The sequence below is a fragment of the Pistacia vera genome, unplaced genomic scaffold (assembly GCF_008641045.1).
Source record: "Pistacia vera cultivar Batoury unplaced genomic scaffold, PisVer_v2 Contig155, whole genome shotgun sequence".
Classification (NCBI taxonomy): domain Eukaryota; kingdom Viridiplantae; phylum Streptophyta; class Magnoliopsida; order Sapindales; family Anacardiaceae; genus Pistacia; species Pistacia vera.
Window position 1 is genome coordinate 1215895 of NW_022195630.1, and position 14781 is coordinate 1230675.

A 14781-nucleotide genomic window follows, 5' to 3' on the forward strand; every position below is an offset into this window, starting at 1 on the left:
ATGTTCTGTTAGAAATTTCTATATGCTAAAAGACAAAAATGGTGAAAAGACTGGAATACCCTTAACATCTTCTTCTTCTTTTCGACATCACACATTAGCAACCTCTGCCACCAGCGTTTTGGCCACTTTTCCAGCCATTTTCCAACCAAAACCTCCTCCATCCACCCTCCTGGCCCTCCCTCATTGAGCCCACCTAATCCCGACACCGATGCACCCATTAATTGCGAAATGCGACCACCGTTATTCCTTGCGACTACCCATATTTGAGGCCGGATTCTAGTCAATATTCACACCTGAAATCCACCATTCCACCACCATTCGAATCCCCACCATTCCCTCTTCGAAACCCAACCTCACATCGCTCCTCCCCACTTGCCGTTTGTTGTCTAGTACTCAGTGTTTGCTCACCTTCCAACTGTTTGTGAAAATTTTCCAACCAACCCAACAGACTGCCACTCCTTTGTTGATGATCTTGGGCTCTTTTGGAGTTTGTTGTTGAAAATATTGTTATTGAAGTGTTGTTTGTTTGTGTGGGTTGTGTTTTTCAGTCGCCGTCACTCCTCAAGTCTCCCATCTTTGACATTTTCCAGCACACACACAACGTGCTCGATAAAAGGTCGCAGTCACCGATCTCCATTCCCAGCGTGTGCCAGCAAGGGCCAATGTCTCTGTTTACCATCAGACTTCGCAGCAAAATGCTAAATCCGATCAAAAAATAGATCGATAAGGCAAGAGGGTTGTGCAAACGGGCTTGGGGTGATAATGGATACGGAGTAAAAGATTTAAAAATTAAAAATTTTGTGGCTGTAGATGAAATTACTCTACTGCCTTTTAACAGACAAAAATCCCTAACAAAATATAACAAAAAGTCTTTGTTTGTCATTTCCAAACCTTTCGGGTATCAATTTGTTTTTATGGCAAACTTTGGGTAGGTGGAAGTCGTTCGGCCTTAATTTTAACCAAAAAATTATCTTGTGACCACTTCCTTGCCCTTAAAACTTCTCATATTCTGAGATATTTAGCATACCAAATACCAAGTACGGCTAGATTATTTCATAAAAAACAATACTTAGAGGTATTTATTTTCTTAATTAATTATAACCACAAAGAATTTGAACTTCTCAGTACAAGATTTTCACTTATTTATGATGTAAAAGTGACGTATTAATTCCCAACTTTATGAAGTTAATGACATTGAATGAAAAGGGCAGTAGCAAAAATCGCATAATTAACTTAGAATATGCACAATATGCACGTGGAACATGTTGAGTTACGAATGTTAAATGTTTATGTAACAATTAACATGTAAAATGGCTTAGTCGCTTATGCATGCTATTCACAACTCTCAGCTGAGAGATGTCAAAGAAGATAGCACACCGGAACAAAAAGATACAGCCCTTTTTGCCTTTGGACTGCCATTGTTGAGTGAAGAACTTGAATATCATATTCCTTTACTTATTTTCAGGTTGCTAGTTTCCGTAGATCAAGAAAAAGTAAGAGAAAATGAAAGAAAATTCTGGAGAGTTTGAGAGAATGATTAAAAAAAAAAAATTGACTTAATTAAAAGAAGACTATTTATTCCATCTCTCTCTATAATAAAACCTTCAAACCTGAGTATTTTTATATGAACCGCACTTTAGCAATTACACCCGCATAATTCTTTGTTAACCGAAAATCATGCATATTGTTTTTACAAAAATCCTTCTGCAGTTATTCTTGAGGAGCTCATAGATCTAATCATTCAACATTAGTTTTTGGGTAATATTATTGATCAAGATAGAAAAAATAAACAAATAAGAATTATAAATATTACGTGATCAAGAAACAATTTCCATATGAGTTGAAAAGTATGCCGCAAGGTCTTCCAAAACTCAAGAAATTTTATGTTAGAAACAATCCAACTTTATCAAATTTAATCTTAGTTTGGGTTGTTAATTGTTATAGTTTTTCCTATAATCATTTATGGATAAACTTTAAAAATAACCAACTTGATAAAATATATAAAGCGTTTGTTTTTTATTTTTAATATTACTTTTATGTTTAGGAGTGGAGATATGACCAACCAATGTAATAAAGCCTAAAATAAGTTTTTTTATTTTATTTTATTTTTTATAAAATAAACTGTATTATATTATTAAAAAAATATTAAAATTGAATTTATTAAATAAAAAATTTAAATTTAGAAAAAAAAAAAAAAAAACTAGTCAATAGATTTAGCATCTAACCGCTATAACAGTGAGAGGGAGCACCACTGGGATTATCGATTGACGATCTATTTGATGGTGTTCGAGGTTTAGTCTATGATTGTCAAATTGCATATTGTATCGTATATCGAAAACCTAATTTTTTAAATTGTGTATTGTAGGATATGTCTTTTTCAAAAATAATAATAATAATAATAATAATAATAATAATAATAATAATAATAATAATAATAATGAAAGTAATGGAAATTTTCTTAAAATTAATATTATCCCCAAGATTAATGAATGAATTTTGTGATATTATTAGTTTTAAATAATGGTATTACATAATCAAAATTAATCACAAAATTAAAAATCTATATCATTTCCTCTCAACCATTCATATCATTTCCGAGGTCAATGTCAATATCTATATCTCCATTTATGTTATTATTATCATGCAAAATGAACAATACATCTTCCTCTTCACTTTTTCTATGTAAAATTAGTAAATTTGGGCAGATTTTAGTTAACCGGATTGGGTGACTCAGATCTGACCCGAATTTTCTTTTGGGTCTTCAGCCCAAATTAATAAAATAATTCCATTTGTATCGATATTTTCAAAGATACGAACCGATACGTATCGTATCGTAGGATATATATCAACATATCAAAAAGTTTAGGATATACTCTCTGATATGTATCATTGGCGACTCGTATTGAATCGTATCGTATGATACATATCGAATATCGTAGGATACTAATAACCATGGTTTGGTCAAATTCAGCGGCACTACATTGCGCCATTTGACGAAATCTCCAACACTACTGCATAGCTCCTTGATTGGTGATTGTAATGGCGATGGTTCGCCAATTATTTTTCCAGATTTTGTAATTTTAATAGTTTTTACTATATTATTAATTTAATTAAAAAATAATTTATAAAAAATAAATTAGATTTTTTGTTTTTATTTTTGGTCCCTAAAGTTTATGATATTGAGGGTCTAAGCGATCTTGGAAGGGACTCGCTGTTAAAAATTCCAGGAGACTAAATTTACTGAAGCCAAACCTCAAAGGTAATTATTTATTATTATTGGATAAGGGTACACCCATGATGGGTTACCCAAGCGACGTGTGTGAAATGAAACTGCCAAAGGCAGTTTCTCACTAACTGCTACATATAAAGAAAAGTTCTTTCTTTTAAGGAGAGACGCACACACCAATATACAAGGAAAAATACGCTCTCTCTCTCTAAAATTGAAAAAGAGAAATACTCTTTGTGGTTTTCTTCCAGATTCAATTTTTGGCTTCAGAGATAAGGAGAAGAGGTATTTATGCTGTGTTAAATTCATTGTAGTTCGTTTATATGAAAAATGTGATTGCAATAGGTGACTGTGAACATGATCTTGGGATGAGATTAGAATATTTGTTATTCTGTGTTATTTCCAACATTGGTATCAGAGCTTTTTGGTTTATATTGTATTAAAATTCGTACTGTTAAAGCATGTTGCTTGTTGATAAATGCAGTTCTGAATTTTGAATTTTTTTGCGTAAAAAGTTGTTTTTTTGGTTATAATAATTACACTATTAGATTCCTTATGAAATTATGAAGAAAATGGTTTTTGAATCATAAAAAATGGAGTTAAAATGACTTAGATATGCCTCTTTAAAGTTTCGGGTCTCTGTAGGGGTTAATTTCCAGGTCGGGTACCAAGTTGCAGACCTGGATGGAGGTTGAAGATGACTAACGATCGACATGTCGTTTTAACTCCAGATTTATATATGACATGTCGTTTTTTTGTATTACTTCTTTTAAAAAAAAAAAATGCAAATAAGCGTGGTTGGTGAGACTTGAACCCAAGTCTCCAAGGTTGAAGGCCAATTCCCTAACCCCTGGGCAATTTTTATTTTGTGTTAACTATACTGACAAACCCAATATATTCCTTTCCGGCCCAACCCACTAATCAAAATAAATATGGGTCAAGTTGACCCGCGGATCTGACCCAATACATTAAATGGGTTAGTCAAACCCGACCTATAAGGTCAAACGGGTCAGTCAAACTCGGTCAACACCCAACCCATGAAGTCAAACAAGTCAACGGGTCAAACTCGGACTGATGAAACACAGGTTGAAGCTGTCATAAGATCATTGCCTCAAAATTAGGAACATATGAAAATACACGTTACCCACAATGAGGGCATCATAAATTTAGAAGATGCCATACGCCATTTGGAACTGGAAGAAGATCGCTTTAATGCGAGTAAGGCAAATATTGATGTGTATATGGCTGGTTTCAGTTCAGATGGTAGGAAGGGATTTAAACGTAAATTCTAAGGTGGATCCCAAAGAAAAGGCAATACTGATAAGGTTCAAGGGAAGAACAGAAAGTTCTTTAAACACGGAAAAGGAAAGCATCCTGCCAAGAAGAGAAATATGGCAAAGGTGAAATACTATAATTGTGGTAACAAGGGACATTTTGCTCGTGATTGTAGCGAGCCGAAGAAGGTAAATTACTTGTTTGCACAAGTAAGTTATATAAATGTTTCCAGTTTTGTTTTTCTAACTGAATCTCATCCTTTGTGGATTGTAGATTTAGCAGCAATAGACCACATAGCGAAAGACATGAGTGCTTTCGTGGAATTTCGACGAATACCACGGGAAACAAAATGGATATATGTAGGTAACAATTCAAAAGTGGAAGTTAAAGGGATCGACACATGCAAATTGATCATGCGTGGAGGTCGAATCGTATACCTACATGACATGTTATATGCACCCGATATTCGTTGAAATTTGATTTCCGTGATAGAACTTGTTAAACTTAGTTTTAATTTAAACTTTTCCAGTACTGGTGTCCATTTATTTTTGGGTTGTGGTTATTTTTCTGATGCTTTTATAGTACTTGACATTGCTTATAATTATAGTAATATTTGTTTTTCCTTTATTACATCTTCCAATAATGATGATGTGAATGTATGGCATGCAAGGCTTGGCCATATTGGCCAACAACGAATGAATATACTAGCAAGAGAATGCTTGTTAGGATCCTTAACAAAAGTAGACTTGACTACTTGTGAACATTGCCTAGCTGGAAAAAGGGCAAGAAAACCATTTGGAAAAGCGATAAGAGTTGAAGTTCCATTACAACTAATTCATTCTGACATATGTGGTCCAATGAATGTAAGGGCTAACATGGGGCTGTTTATTTCATCACATTTATAGATGATTTCACTCGATTTGGTTATGTTTTCTTGATTTCTCAAAGATCAGAAGCTTTAAAATGCTTTCAGAAATTTAAAAACTTAGTTGAGAATCAATTAGATAAAAACATAAAAGTTCTGCGAACCGATCGAGGTCATGAATATTTATCTGATCAGTTTAGAAATTTTTGTGATGAAATGGGAATAGAATATCAATTAACTATTCCAAGATCTCCGCAACAAAATGGTGTTGTAGAACGAAGAAACAGAACCCTACTTGAGATGGTGAGGTCTATAATGGCACAAGCGAACTTGCCCATCACCTTTTGGGGTGATGCCTTATTGACTGCCACTTATATCCTCAATCGAGTACCATCCAAATCTATTACTACTACACCATATGAGTTATGGACAAATCAGAAACCCAATTTGAGTCTCCTAAAGCCATGGGGATGTGTTGCTTATGTTCATGATCCTTCCCATAAATATGGAAAATTAGGTCCAAGGGGGAAGAAATGTATCTTCATAAGATACTCAGAACATTCAAAGAGATACGTCTTTATAGGAGAACAAGAAAGTGGTAGCATCACTGAGTTTGAATCATGAGATGTCACATTCTTAGAAACCGATTTTCCTAAGAAGGGCGAGATAGGTAAAGACTCGTTTCTATATGAAACACGAGACCAAGGCAATTATGTTGCCGACAATCAGTTGGTTATACTACATCCCAGTGGGAGCAATATGAAAGTTGATGAATCAGTTTCAGATCCTCTATCATTCCCTACTTGCGATCCAACTATGATAGCTGGTCCAAGTGGGAGTAACACCAATCAATCTCCAATATGTCGTTCAAACAGGAAACAAGTTCCACATCGACGATTTGAGATTGAGGGAGAAATTTTTCTAGTTACTTCACAAGATGAAGAAGAGCCACGGAATGTCAATGAGGCTCTCAATTGCCCTTCTAAGGAAAAATGGATGAAAGCAATTGAAGAAGAATTGGAGTCTATGAAATCAAACCAAGTATGGGAATTGGTTGATTTATCAAAAGGACGCAAAGCCATTGGGAACAAATGGGTTCTCAAAATCAAGCGTAAAGCTGACGACAGTATCGAAAGATACAAAGCTCGCTTAGTCACGAAGGGGTATACACAACGAGAAGGAATCGATTATGAAGAAACATTTTCGCCTGTTATGCGGTTTACCTCAATCCTACTTATTCTAGCTATAGTTGCTAGCATAGATTTTGAATTGCATCAAATGGATGTAAAGACTGTTTTTCTCAATGGAAAATTACGAGAAGAAATCTATATGGACCAACCAATAGGTTTTATTAGAGAAGGTCAATAACACAAAGTGTGTAGACTTTTAAAGTCAATTTATGGCCTCAAGCAATCCTCAAGACAGTGGTATATTTGATTTCATAATGCGATAATGTCGTATGATTTCAAAATGATAGATGAAGATCACTGTGTATATACAAAGAGATCCAATAACAAATTTGTTATATTATCATTATATGTTGATGATATACTTATAGCTGGAAATGATAAGGGATTTTTCAATGAAATCAAAGGATGGTTATCATCTCATTTTGAGATGAAAGATATGGGTGAAGCTGCATATATTCTTGGAGTCAAGATTTCAAGAGATCGCTCAAGAAAATTAGTATCTCTTTCACAAGAACCATACATTAAGAAAATTCTTGAACGATTTCATATGCAAGATTGTAAACCCATAGACAACCCTATTGCGAAAGGCGAGACTTTAAGTCGTAAAATGTGTCCGAAGACTCCACAAGAAAAGGAACAAATTAAGAATGTTCCTTATACAAGTGCTGTTGGAAGTCTCATGTACACCATGATGTGCACTAGAGCATAAATCTGTTATGCCGTTGGGTTGGTAAGTAGATACCAGTCCGACCTAGGACAAGCACATTGGAAAGCAGTGAAGAGAATCTTAAGATATCTAAAAGGGATAGCTGATTACTCATTATGTTATCAAGGAAATGATTTACACTTGAGAGGCTACACCGATGCTGATTAGGGAGGAGATTTAGATGAAAGGAAATCTACTTCCGGATATGTTTTCTTACTAAATGGTGGGGCCATATCTTGGAGCAGTAAGAAACAATCATGTATAGCCTTATCTACAATGGAGGTTGAGTTTGTAGCATTTTCAGCTGCAGTGTAAGAAGCCGTTTGGTTAAGATGATTCATGAATCATCTGGGAATAATTAATGTTGCTATTGAACCAGTAAGAATAAACTGTGATAGTCAAGCTGCAATAGCATACACTAAGGATCCCAAATATCATTGTAAAATGAAACACATAGATATCAAATATAATTTTGTGCGAGACTTGGTGGCATAAAAGGAGGTGAACATGAAGTACATATCTACGCATGACATGGTTGCGGATCCATTCACAAAGCCTATACCAAGAGATACTTTCAATAGACATGTTAAATCTCTAGGCTTATGTAGGTGTTTAATGTACTCATACTTTGAGATTTCCCAAAATTATTCACATTTGTCTTATCAATATTAAATAACAATATTGTCAATGTTCAATTTAGATTATTATGGAACATACATGAAGAAGTATAAATATATATACATATTAGTTATGTAAATATTATATATATATCTATTTTGAAAAGCATGTCGGACAATTAAAAGATTGACCTTCTCACATAGGCAATCGCCTCCATTACTTCGTAGAATGGAGATGAGATGATTTTAAGCTTATTATCTAGGTGATAATAGAGAGCCAAGCTTAAAATGTTTAACGTCGCCTAAAAATAGAAGTAAAATAATGTCATAATGAAATGTGACCATAAGTGATAAATGATCACTTTATCTGTCTAATTACCAGATTAGAGTTCTGATGAATTAAATGTATGTAAAGTGAACTCAAGTTAGACATTAGGTATGTCTGAACTGAAATATGTACAACATTTACAAGAAAAGAGACATGCACTCCATGGGAAAGGAGGAAATGCTGTAGCATGTGATTCATACCACATATGCAAAACATTGACCAAAGNGCCTTTTCCGGTCAGGCCAGAAAAGGCCAAATCTAAGGCCAAAGATCTGGCCGTTGACGGCTAGATCTTTGGCCGTAACAGTTTATAACGAAGGCCAACAAACGGTCGTCGTTGACCATCAACGACGACCGTTTATTGGTCGTCGTTGATGAGCAAACACGGCTAGATCTGGCCGTAGATCTGGCCTTTGTCGGCCAGATCCACCGTGGATCTGGCCGGCAAAGGCCATATCGGCGCACGACCGGCAAGATCCAGCCGGTCATGCGCCAATACGGTGAACCCGGCCACCCTCCGACGGTGCTGGCCGGCTATCCGTATTTGACATTGGGTTGGGGGTGTTTTTGTTAACTTTTAAGATTTTATTATAGGGGGTGTTTTGTAAATAAATAAATATAGGGGGTATTTTATTAATTTATAAATCCTACATTATAATACCCGCCCAATTCAACTTTTTTTTTAACTTTTTTCAGAAAACTTTTCCCAAAAATACCCAATTGTGAACCAAATGAAGCCTTAATTTTTGAAAGTGGCCGGTGTAGATGTGGAAGCTTTTTATTTTATTTTATTTTATTATTTTTTTAATTACCTGCACTACAATATAATTCGATTACATCGGATATGGAAAGAAAGAGGAAATTTGTGGTACTTAATTTGAGAAATTTAATTTCACCCATAAGGTTTGGGAAGGTGACAGGTTTCAGAAAGTCATAAAGACACCCACATTTTTAACTGAAGTTAAGAAAAACTAACATTAAGAGGGTAAAAACGCAAAAACATATTTCTCTTTCTTGTCCACTTTTCTTTTTCATCTTCTAATTTGCTTCTCCTCCATTTCTCTCTCTCTCTCTCTCTCTTTTTTTTTTTTTTTTTAATGTCTTTCTTCTCCAATTTTCAAGTATATTTTGGATTTGTGAAGTTATAAGCATTGTTTTAAAATCTGAACCGAACTAGTCCAACCGAGACTTGGTAACCTCTCTGGTCCGGTTCAAGTTCCAAGGGGGTTTTTGTTATATTTCAAATTTGTAATTTTTAGAGGTGTTTTTAAATATTTCATAACTTTAGGGACTAATTGAGTTTTTTGGGCATTTTAAAATAAATTAAAAATTTTAGGAACTAATTTGCAATTTCGGGATATTTCATAATATACTAAAATTTAATAGACTAATTTATAATTTTTTATAAATTCTTGCTGATGTCATCGATCCAACCGGTTGGATCAGTCGACTTGTGACCCGATCACCTTGCTAGGTCTCACAATAGGTTAGGTTTTAAAACAATGGTTATAAGTATTTCGGATGGCTTGATTTGGCTTCTTTGGTGGCAGATCGGGGTTGAAATGGCTTTCTCATAGTTGTGTAGGGTTAAAAATGGGGAGTTGAGAAGACATGAAAGAGAAAAGTGGAGAAGAAAGAGAAATATTTGTTTCCATTACTACCCTTTTAAAGTTAATTGTGTTTTAACGGCAGTTAAAAATATGGGTGTGTTCATGGCTTTTTAAAACCTGTGGATGTATTAATCATTTATTTACGACAAACCTTTCGGGTGAACAAAGAATTTCCCACTTAATTTGTAGAGAAGTCACACATTGAAGTTGCGTGGGATTTAGGTGAGTCAAGCATGGAGTGTTTACACGGTTACACCTACCCATTTGTATTATAATAAGATAAGCAGTGAACTTAGAAGTTTCCTTCAATTAAAAGTGGACTTCAAACTTCACTATCACATTCAAAACTATAATAGTACATAAATGGATTGACTACAACTACCAACACCCATGTTTCATGCCTAATTTAATATTCCTAATATCATCACCTTAATTAACAAAATTAAAAGATTTATTTGCTAACTATTTTAGAGATTTTGTCCTTGTAAAATACAAAAAATTATGTCCAACACGTCACGTTTTGTTATTTCTAGTTTTAGAAACTATTTTCAAAATACAGATTTTTGTTTTTCTTCAAAAATAAAATAAATAAAGTTCAAATCCCCAGATGATTTTTTTTTTTTTTTTTTTTTTTTTAAAGTTCCATCTTCCATCCTTCTATAAATTAAGGTTTTTTCACTTGACTGGCTTTTACAGAAATGGCGAGTGAGGTGTCGGACCACTTGGAGCCATGGCGCCACATCAACGACAAGGTGGTTATGGTCACCGGTGCCTCTTCTGGTTTAGGTCTCCAGTTCTGTCTCGATTTGGCAAAAGCCGGCTGCCGGATCATAGCTGCGGCTCGGCGCGTCGATCGACTCAAGTCTCTCTGTAATGAGATCAACAAGTCAGGGAGTATTAGAGCCGCAGCTGTGGAGCTTGACGTCTGCGCCGATGGAGCAACCATTGATAAGTCCGTACAGAAGGCTTGGGAAGCGTTTGGGAAAATCGATGCTTTGGTTAATAATGCCGGTGTTAGAGGTAATATATGTATAATTTATTACTTTTTTAATTCGTTTTTGGTTGATTTTGATTTTGTTTGTTTGCTGTCAGGAAATAATTGAATAAATGTTGTCAGTCTGTTAGAATATAGGTGTCACGTGGTCACTGAGGAATTTTTAGGTATTTAGATGGAAAGAAAAAGTGATAGGCATAATTTCATTGTATGAACACACCGGATGATGTGGCATACTCGTCTCACTTAAGTCTTTTTCCAGGATAAAGTAATTGGAAAAGGGTATTGTTTTGTTTGTTTTTGTTTAATTGGGTTTCGGTTTAGTTACTTATTTGATGCTTATGTTGATGGCTCTCATTCAGATTATTTGGGAACTTAATTCTGGATTTGAGGGAGCGGTTGAATAAATTGGTTTCTAGTTGACAGTTCATCTCCATCCCATGGCAGTAATTTTATGTTCTGTTATAATTAGTGTTGCAAAAACTCTCAGTGTGTTATGATCTCTAGTATTTTTCACATTATTAATTGATATTACCATGTCTCTGTTGCTTCCAAAGAGCCCTATGCTTAACTTACTGCTTTTTTTTTTTTTTATCTTTTTTGGATATGAGAAATAGATGTTATGGACACTTCAAATATGTTGTGGAAAGTCATTTCTCTTTGCTTATTAGTTGCATTATATCTAATCATTTCATAATTTTTGCAGTTAGTGGGCTATGACTGTTGAGTTTCTGATTACGGCCGTTCTTTTGAGTTTGTTTTATTGTTTCGAAAAAGGAAAAGATGAGAAGTTTTACTTTTAATGGTTGGAAGGTTTCTGTTGAAATGATTATGGAGGCTTAAGTTCCTAATATCTTCTTTTGTGACCCTCTTCCTCATCTCCCTTTCTCTCAAATGAGTTTCATATTTATAATGTCTTATGGATTCCATTATGGTTACTTATTATATCAATGTGAGGTGGGCAGACCAAACTACAAGTACACTTACAAGTGTGTTTACATGATCTTGGTTATTCTTCATCTCATAATGTGTTTATGGTGATTATGGTTTTCAGTATCGGTTTCACCTTCCTTGATTTGAGCCGTAACTCCCTTTTCAGTATAGTAGCATGAATTATTTGCCTTTTTCTCGTGGTTTTGGTTTTCTGATTTTATTTGATGTATGTATGAGTAATTACTATGGCTTATATTTTTTATGTGTCTTTGCTGTGCACCTCAGGTAATGTGAAGTCTCCATTGGATTTGTCTGAGGAGGAGTGGAATCATGTTTTCAAAACAAATTTAACAGGATCTTGGTTGGTGTCAAAGTATGTCTGCATACGTATTCGTGATGCAAATCTGGGAGGATCAGTGATCAATATTTCTTCCATAGCTGGTCTTGAACGTGGTACAACTACCTGGAGCTGTTGCATATGCTTCTTCAAAGGCGGGCCTAAATACCATGACTAAGGTAATATCATATGAGATTTTTTCTGGTTGTTGTAGATTAATAGTTCTTAATGTTTTGTTTCTAATTGTCTCCTGGAAGGTCATGGTGTTATGCCTATAAGATAGAGTTGGTCCTTTCACTGAGTGTTAAACTTGTAATGGTTCTACCTTTTAGCCTCACAAAAATATGCAAACACTGTTGAGGAAATGTCATGTAGAGAGCAGATTGTTAAAAATGGGGAAAGTGGAGATCGAACCTCTTTGTACAAATCATGGAGTAGAGATAATGAGACTGAAATTTTGTGGGGAAAATGTATACGGTCACAAGCATTTAGTTGCTACAAAATGGTGATTGTTATGTATATACATTATGTAAAAGTATAATATGGTTATGACACAGTCAATTTTAGCGAGACTACTCAACCTTAACCCAAAATAAAGATTAATTGGAGTCAAAGCTCAGCTCAAGCTCTAAAAGCTATGTTTGGCCACTATTTAAAATTCTATATTTATATATTCAAGATTCTTTCACATATGAAGTTTATGGTTTTTCCAGGAAAAGTCAAATGTTTTTAGGTTTTCCCCCAACAATAGCTTGTCTAGCTGAGACTTTGCACCATCTCCTATTCTCTGATCTTCCAAGGCCCTATATATCTCTTTCCTCTCAAGAACTAGAAAAGCTGGAACACAGTAACTCCAACTATTGGAAATGCTTGGAAACGTTATCTAGCTCTTAATAACCTGACATATTTGTGGATTGACTCATTATTAGATGAAGCTAACAGTATTTTGGCTTTTAGATGAACATAGCTGCATTGTGTATTGTTTGAATAATCTTCCTGTTTAACCTCTTTTTCCTTGCTCTTCACCTTTAATTTGTTACAAAAACGTTCATAATGCTATCCCAACTGGTAGATTTGAACATCTTTTAGTACATCTTTTAATTGTCTTGACTAGGCTGTAAATTTTGGAATTGATTTCTCATTTTCTATTATTTGTTAGTGGGATACCGCTTTACCGTTGGTTTAGCTTTCCGCCTTAATTTTAGATGGGAAACCAACAACAGTTGGCCTTTATCCAGTAATATGTACTCTAATTTGCATTGCTTGTGTTTTATTTCAAAGTTTTCACTTCAGGCTTTCATTTAACTACTGTCCTTGATCTGTTCATTCATCATGCTGTTTTCTGCTGAAGAATGATGTGCATTAGAATGCCATAATGATAATGATGGTTTTGTTAGGTCATGGCTCTGGAATTAGGGGTCTACAAAATCCGAGTGAATTCAATATCTCCTGGACTTTTCAAATCTGAGATCACCGAGGGTCTTATGCAGAAAACCTGGCTAAATAATGTGGCCTTGAGAACAGTCCCTTTAAGAGACCATGGTAACCCAGATCCGGCATTGACATCGCTTGTCCGATACCTAGTTCATGACTCTTCAAAGTACGTGACAGGCAATACATTCATTGTTGATGCAGGGGCCACATTACCCGGTGTACCTATTTTCTCTTCTCTTTAAATTATCACCAAAAACAAAAATTGTATGTATTCTCCAGTATGAATGTTAGTAGTACTCTTGGACTTGAAGTTTGTTTAAATATCAAATGGAGAAACCATTTTGTCATGTTTTGTTATTTCTAAGAGTTCAATGTAAAAACTTAAATGACAAACTGTGTTAGGTCTTCAACAATGGGATAGATAGAAGCTTGGAGGTGTTTTCAGCTCTACAAATCTGAAGTGCAGGGTTAAATTTATGGTGATAAAATCCTTTTCCTATCCAATATAACCTAACCTTTGTCCTATCACAAGTATTTGCTTAATCGATACATATAGGTTACCTTTAAAGCTATGCAGAAAATTCTTGAGCATTACATTAAGCGAAAGAATAATTGATAAGACTTATCTCTCAGATAATCGGCAACTCTAGTGAATAAGTGCTTATTTTCAATAAATTAAATAAAGCGAGCAAGATGCCTTTCTGTTTGTGTCATGGTGGATGTGGGATTAATTAAATAATTTTCTACGATGAAAATTAAATGGGATTTAGAAAGAAATTAATAATTGAGGAGTACTACTTCTCATTGTTTTAAAAATGGAGCGTTCGTTGACCTAGTCAAGGGACCGGGGTTCGCGGGTTGACCGGTATGTAATAATCTCATCTTTAAGTAATTCTATAATTGTTATAAGTTTGAAAACTAACAAATACATCTTTAAAAGTTGAGTTTAAAATAAAATAAATACACCCTCAAGTTTTATTATTAATTATTTTTCTCTCCTTCCATCACTTTCATCTGTCACTTTTCTTCCTCTCTCCCCATCAGGCCATCAATCTCCATCAATTTCTTTTTTTTTTCTTTTTTCTCTCTCTCTCTCTCCCCATCACTCCCCGTCACTTTTTCTCTCTCTCTTTCTTCTTCGTCTCTTTCTTCTTCCTCTACTGTAATTTTTATTCACTTTCTTCTTTCTTCTCCTTCTCTTCATCTCCTCTTTTCTTTCTTGGAATCTTCTTCCTTACTCTTTCTCATGTCTTCTCTTCTCTTTCT

The 14781-nt window shown here is 34.7% G+C and overlaps 1 protein-coding gene across 1 annotated transcript; it reads left to right on the top strand.

Moving 5' to 3' along the window:
• The first annotated feature begins 10515 nt into the window (after positions 1–10515).
• LOC116124736 (3-oxoacyl-[acyl-carrier-protein] reductase FabG-like) lies at positions 10516–13862 on the top strand. Its single transcript, XM_031410468.1, is given in 4 exon segments — positions 10516–10837; positions 12030–12199; positions 12201–12260; positions 13479–13862. Coding segments are annotated over 4 exon segments (831 nt in total). The 3' UTR covers positions 13758–13862.
• The last annotated feature ends 919 nt before the right edge of the window (positions 13863–14781 follow it).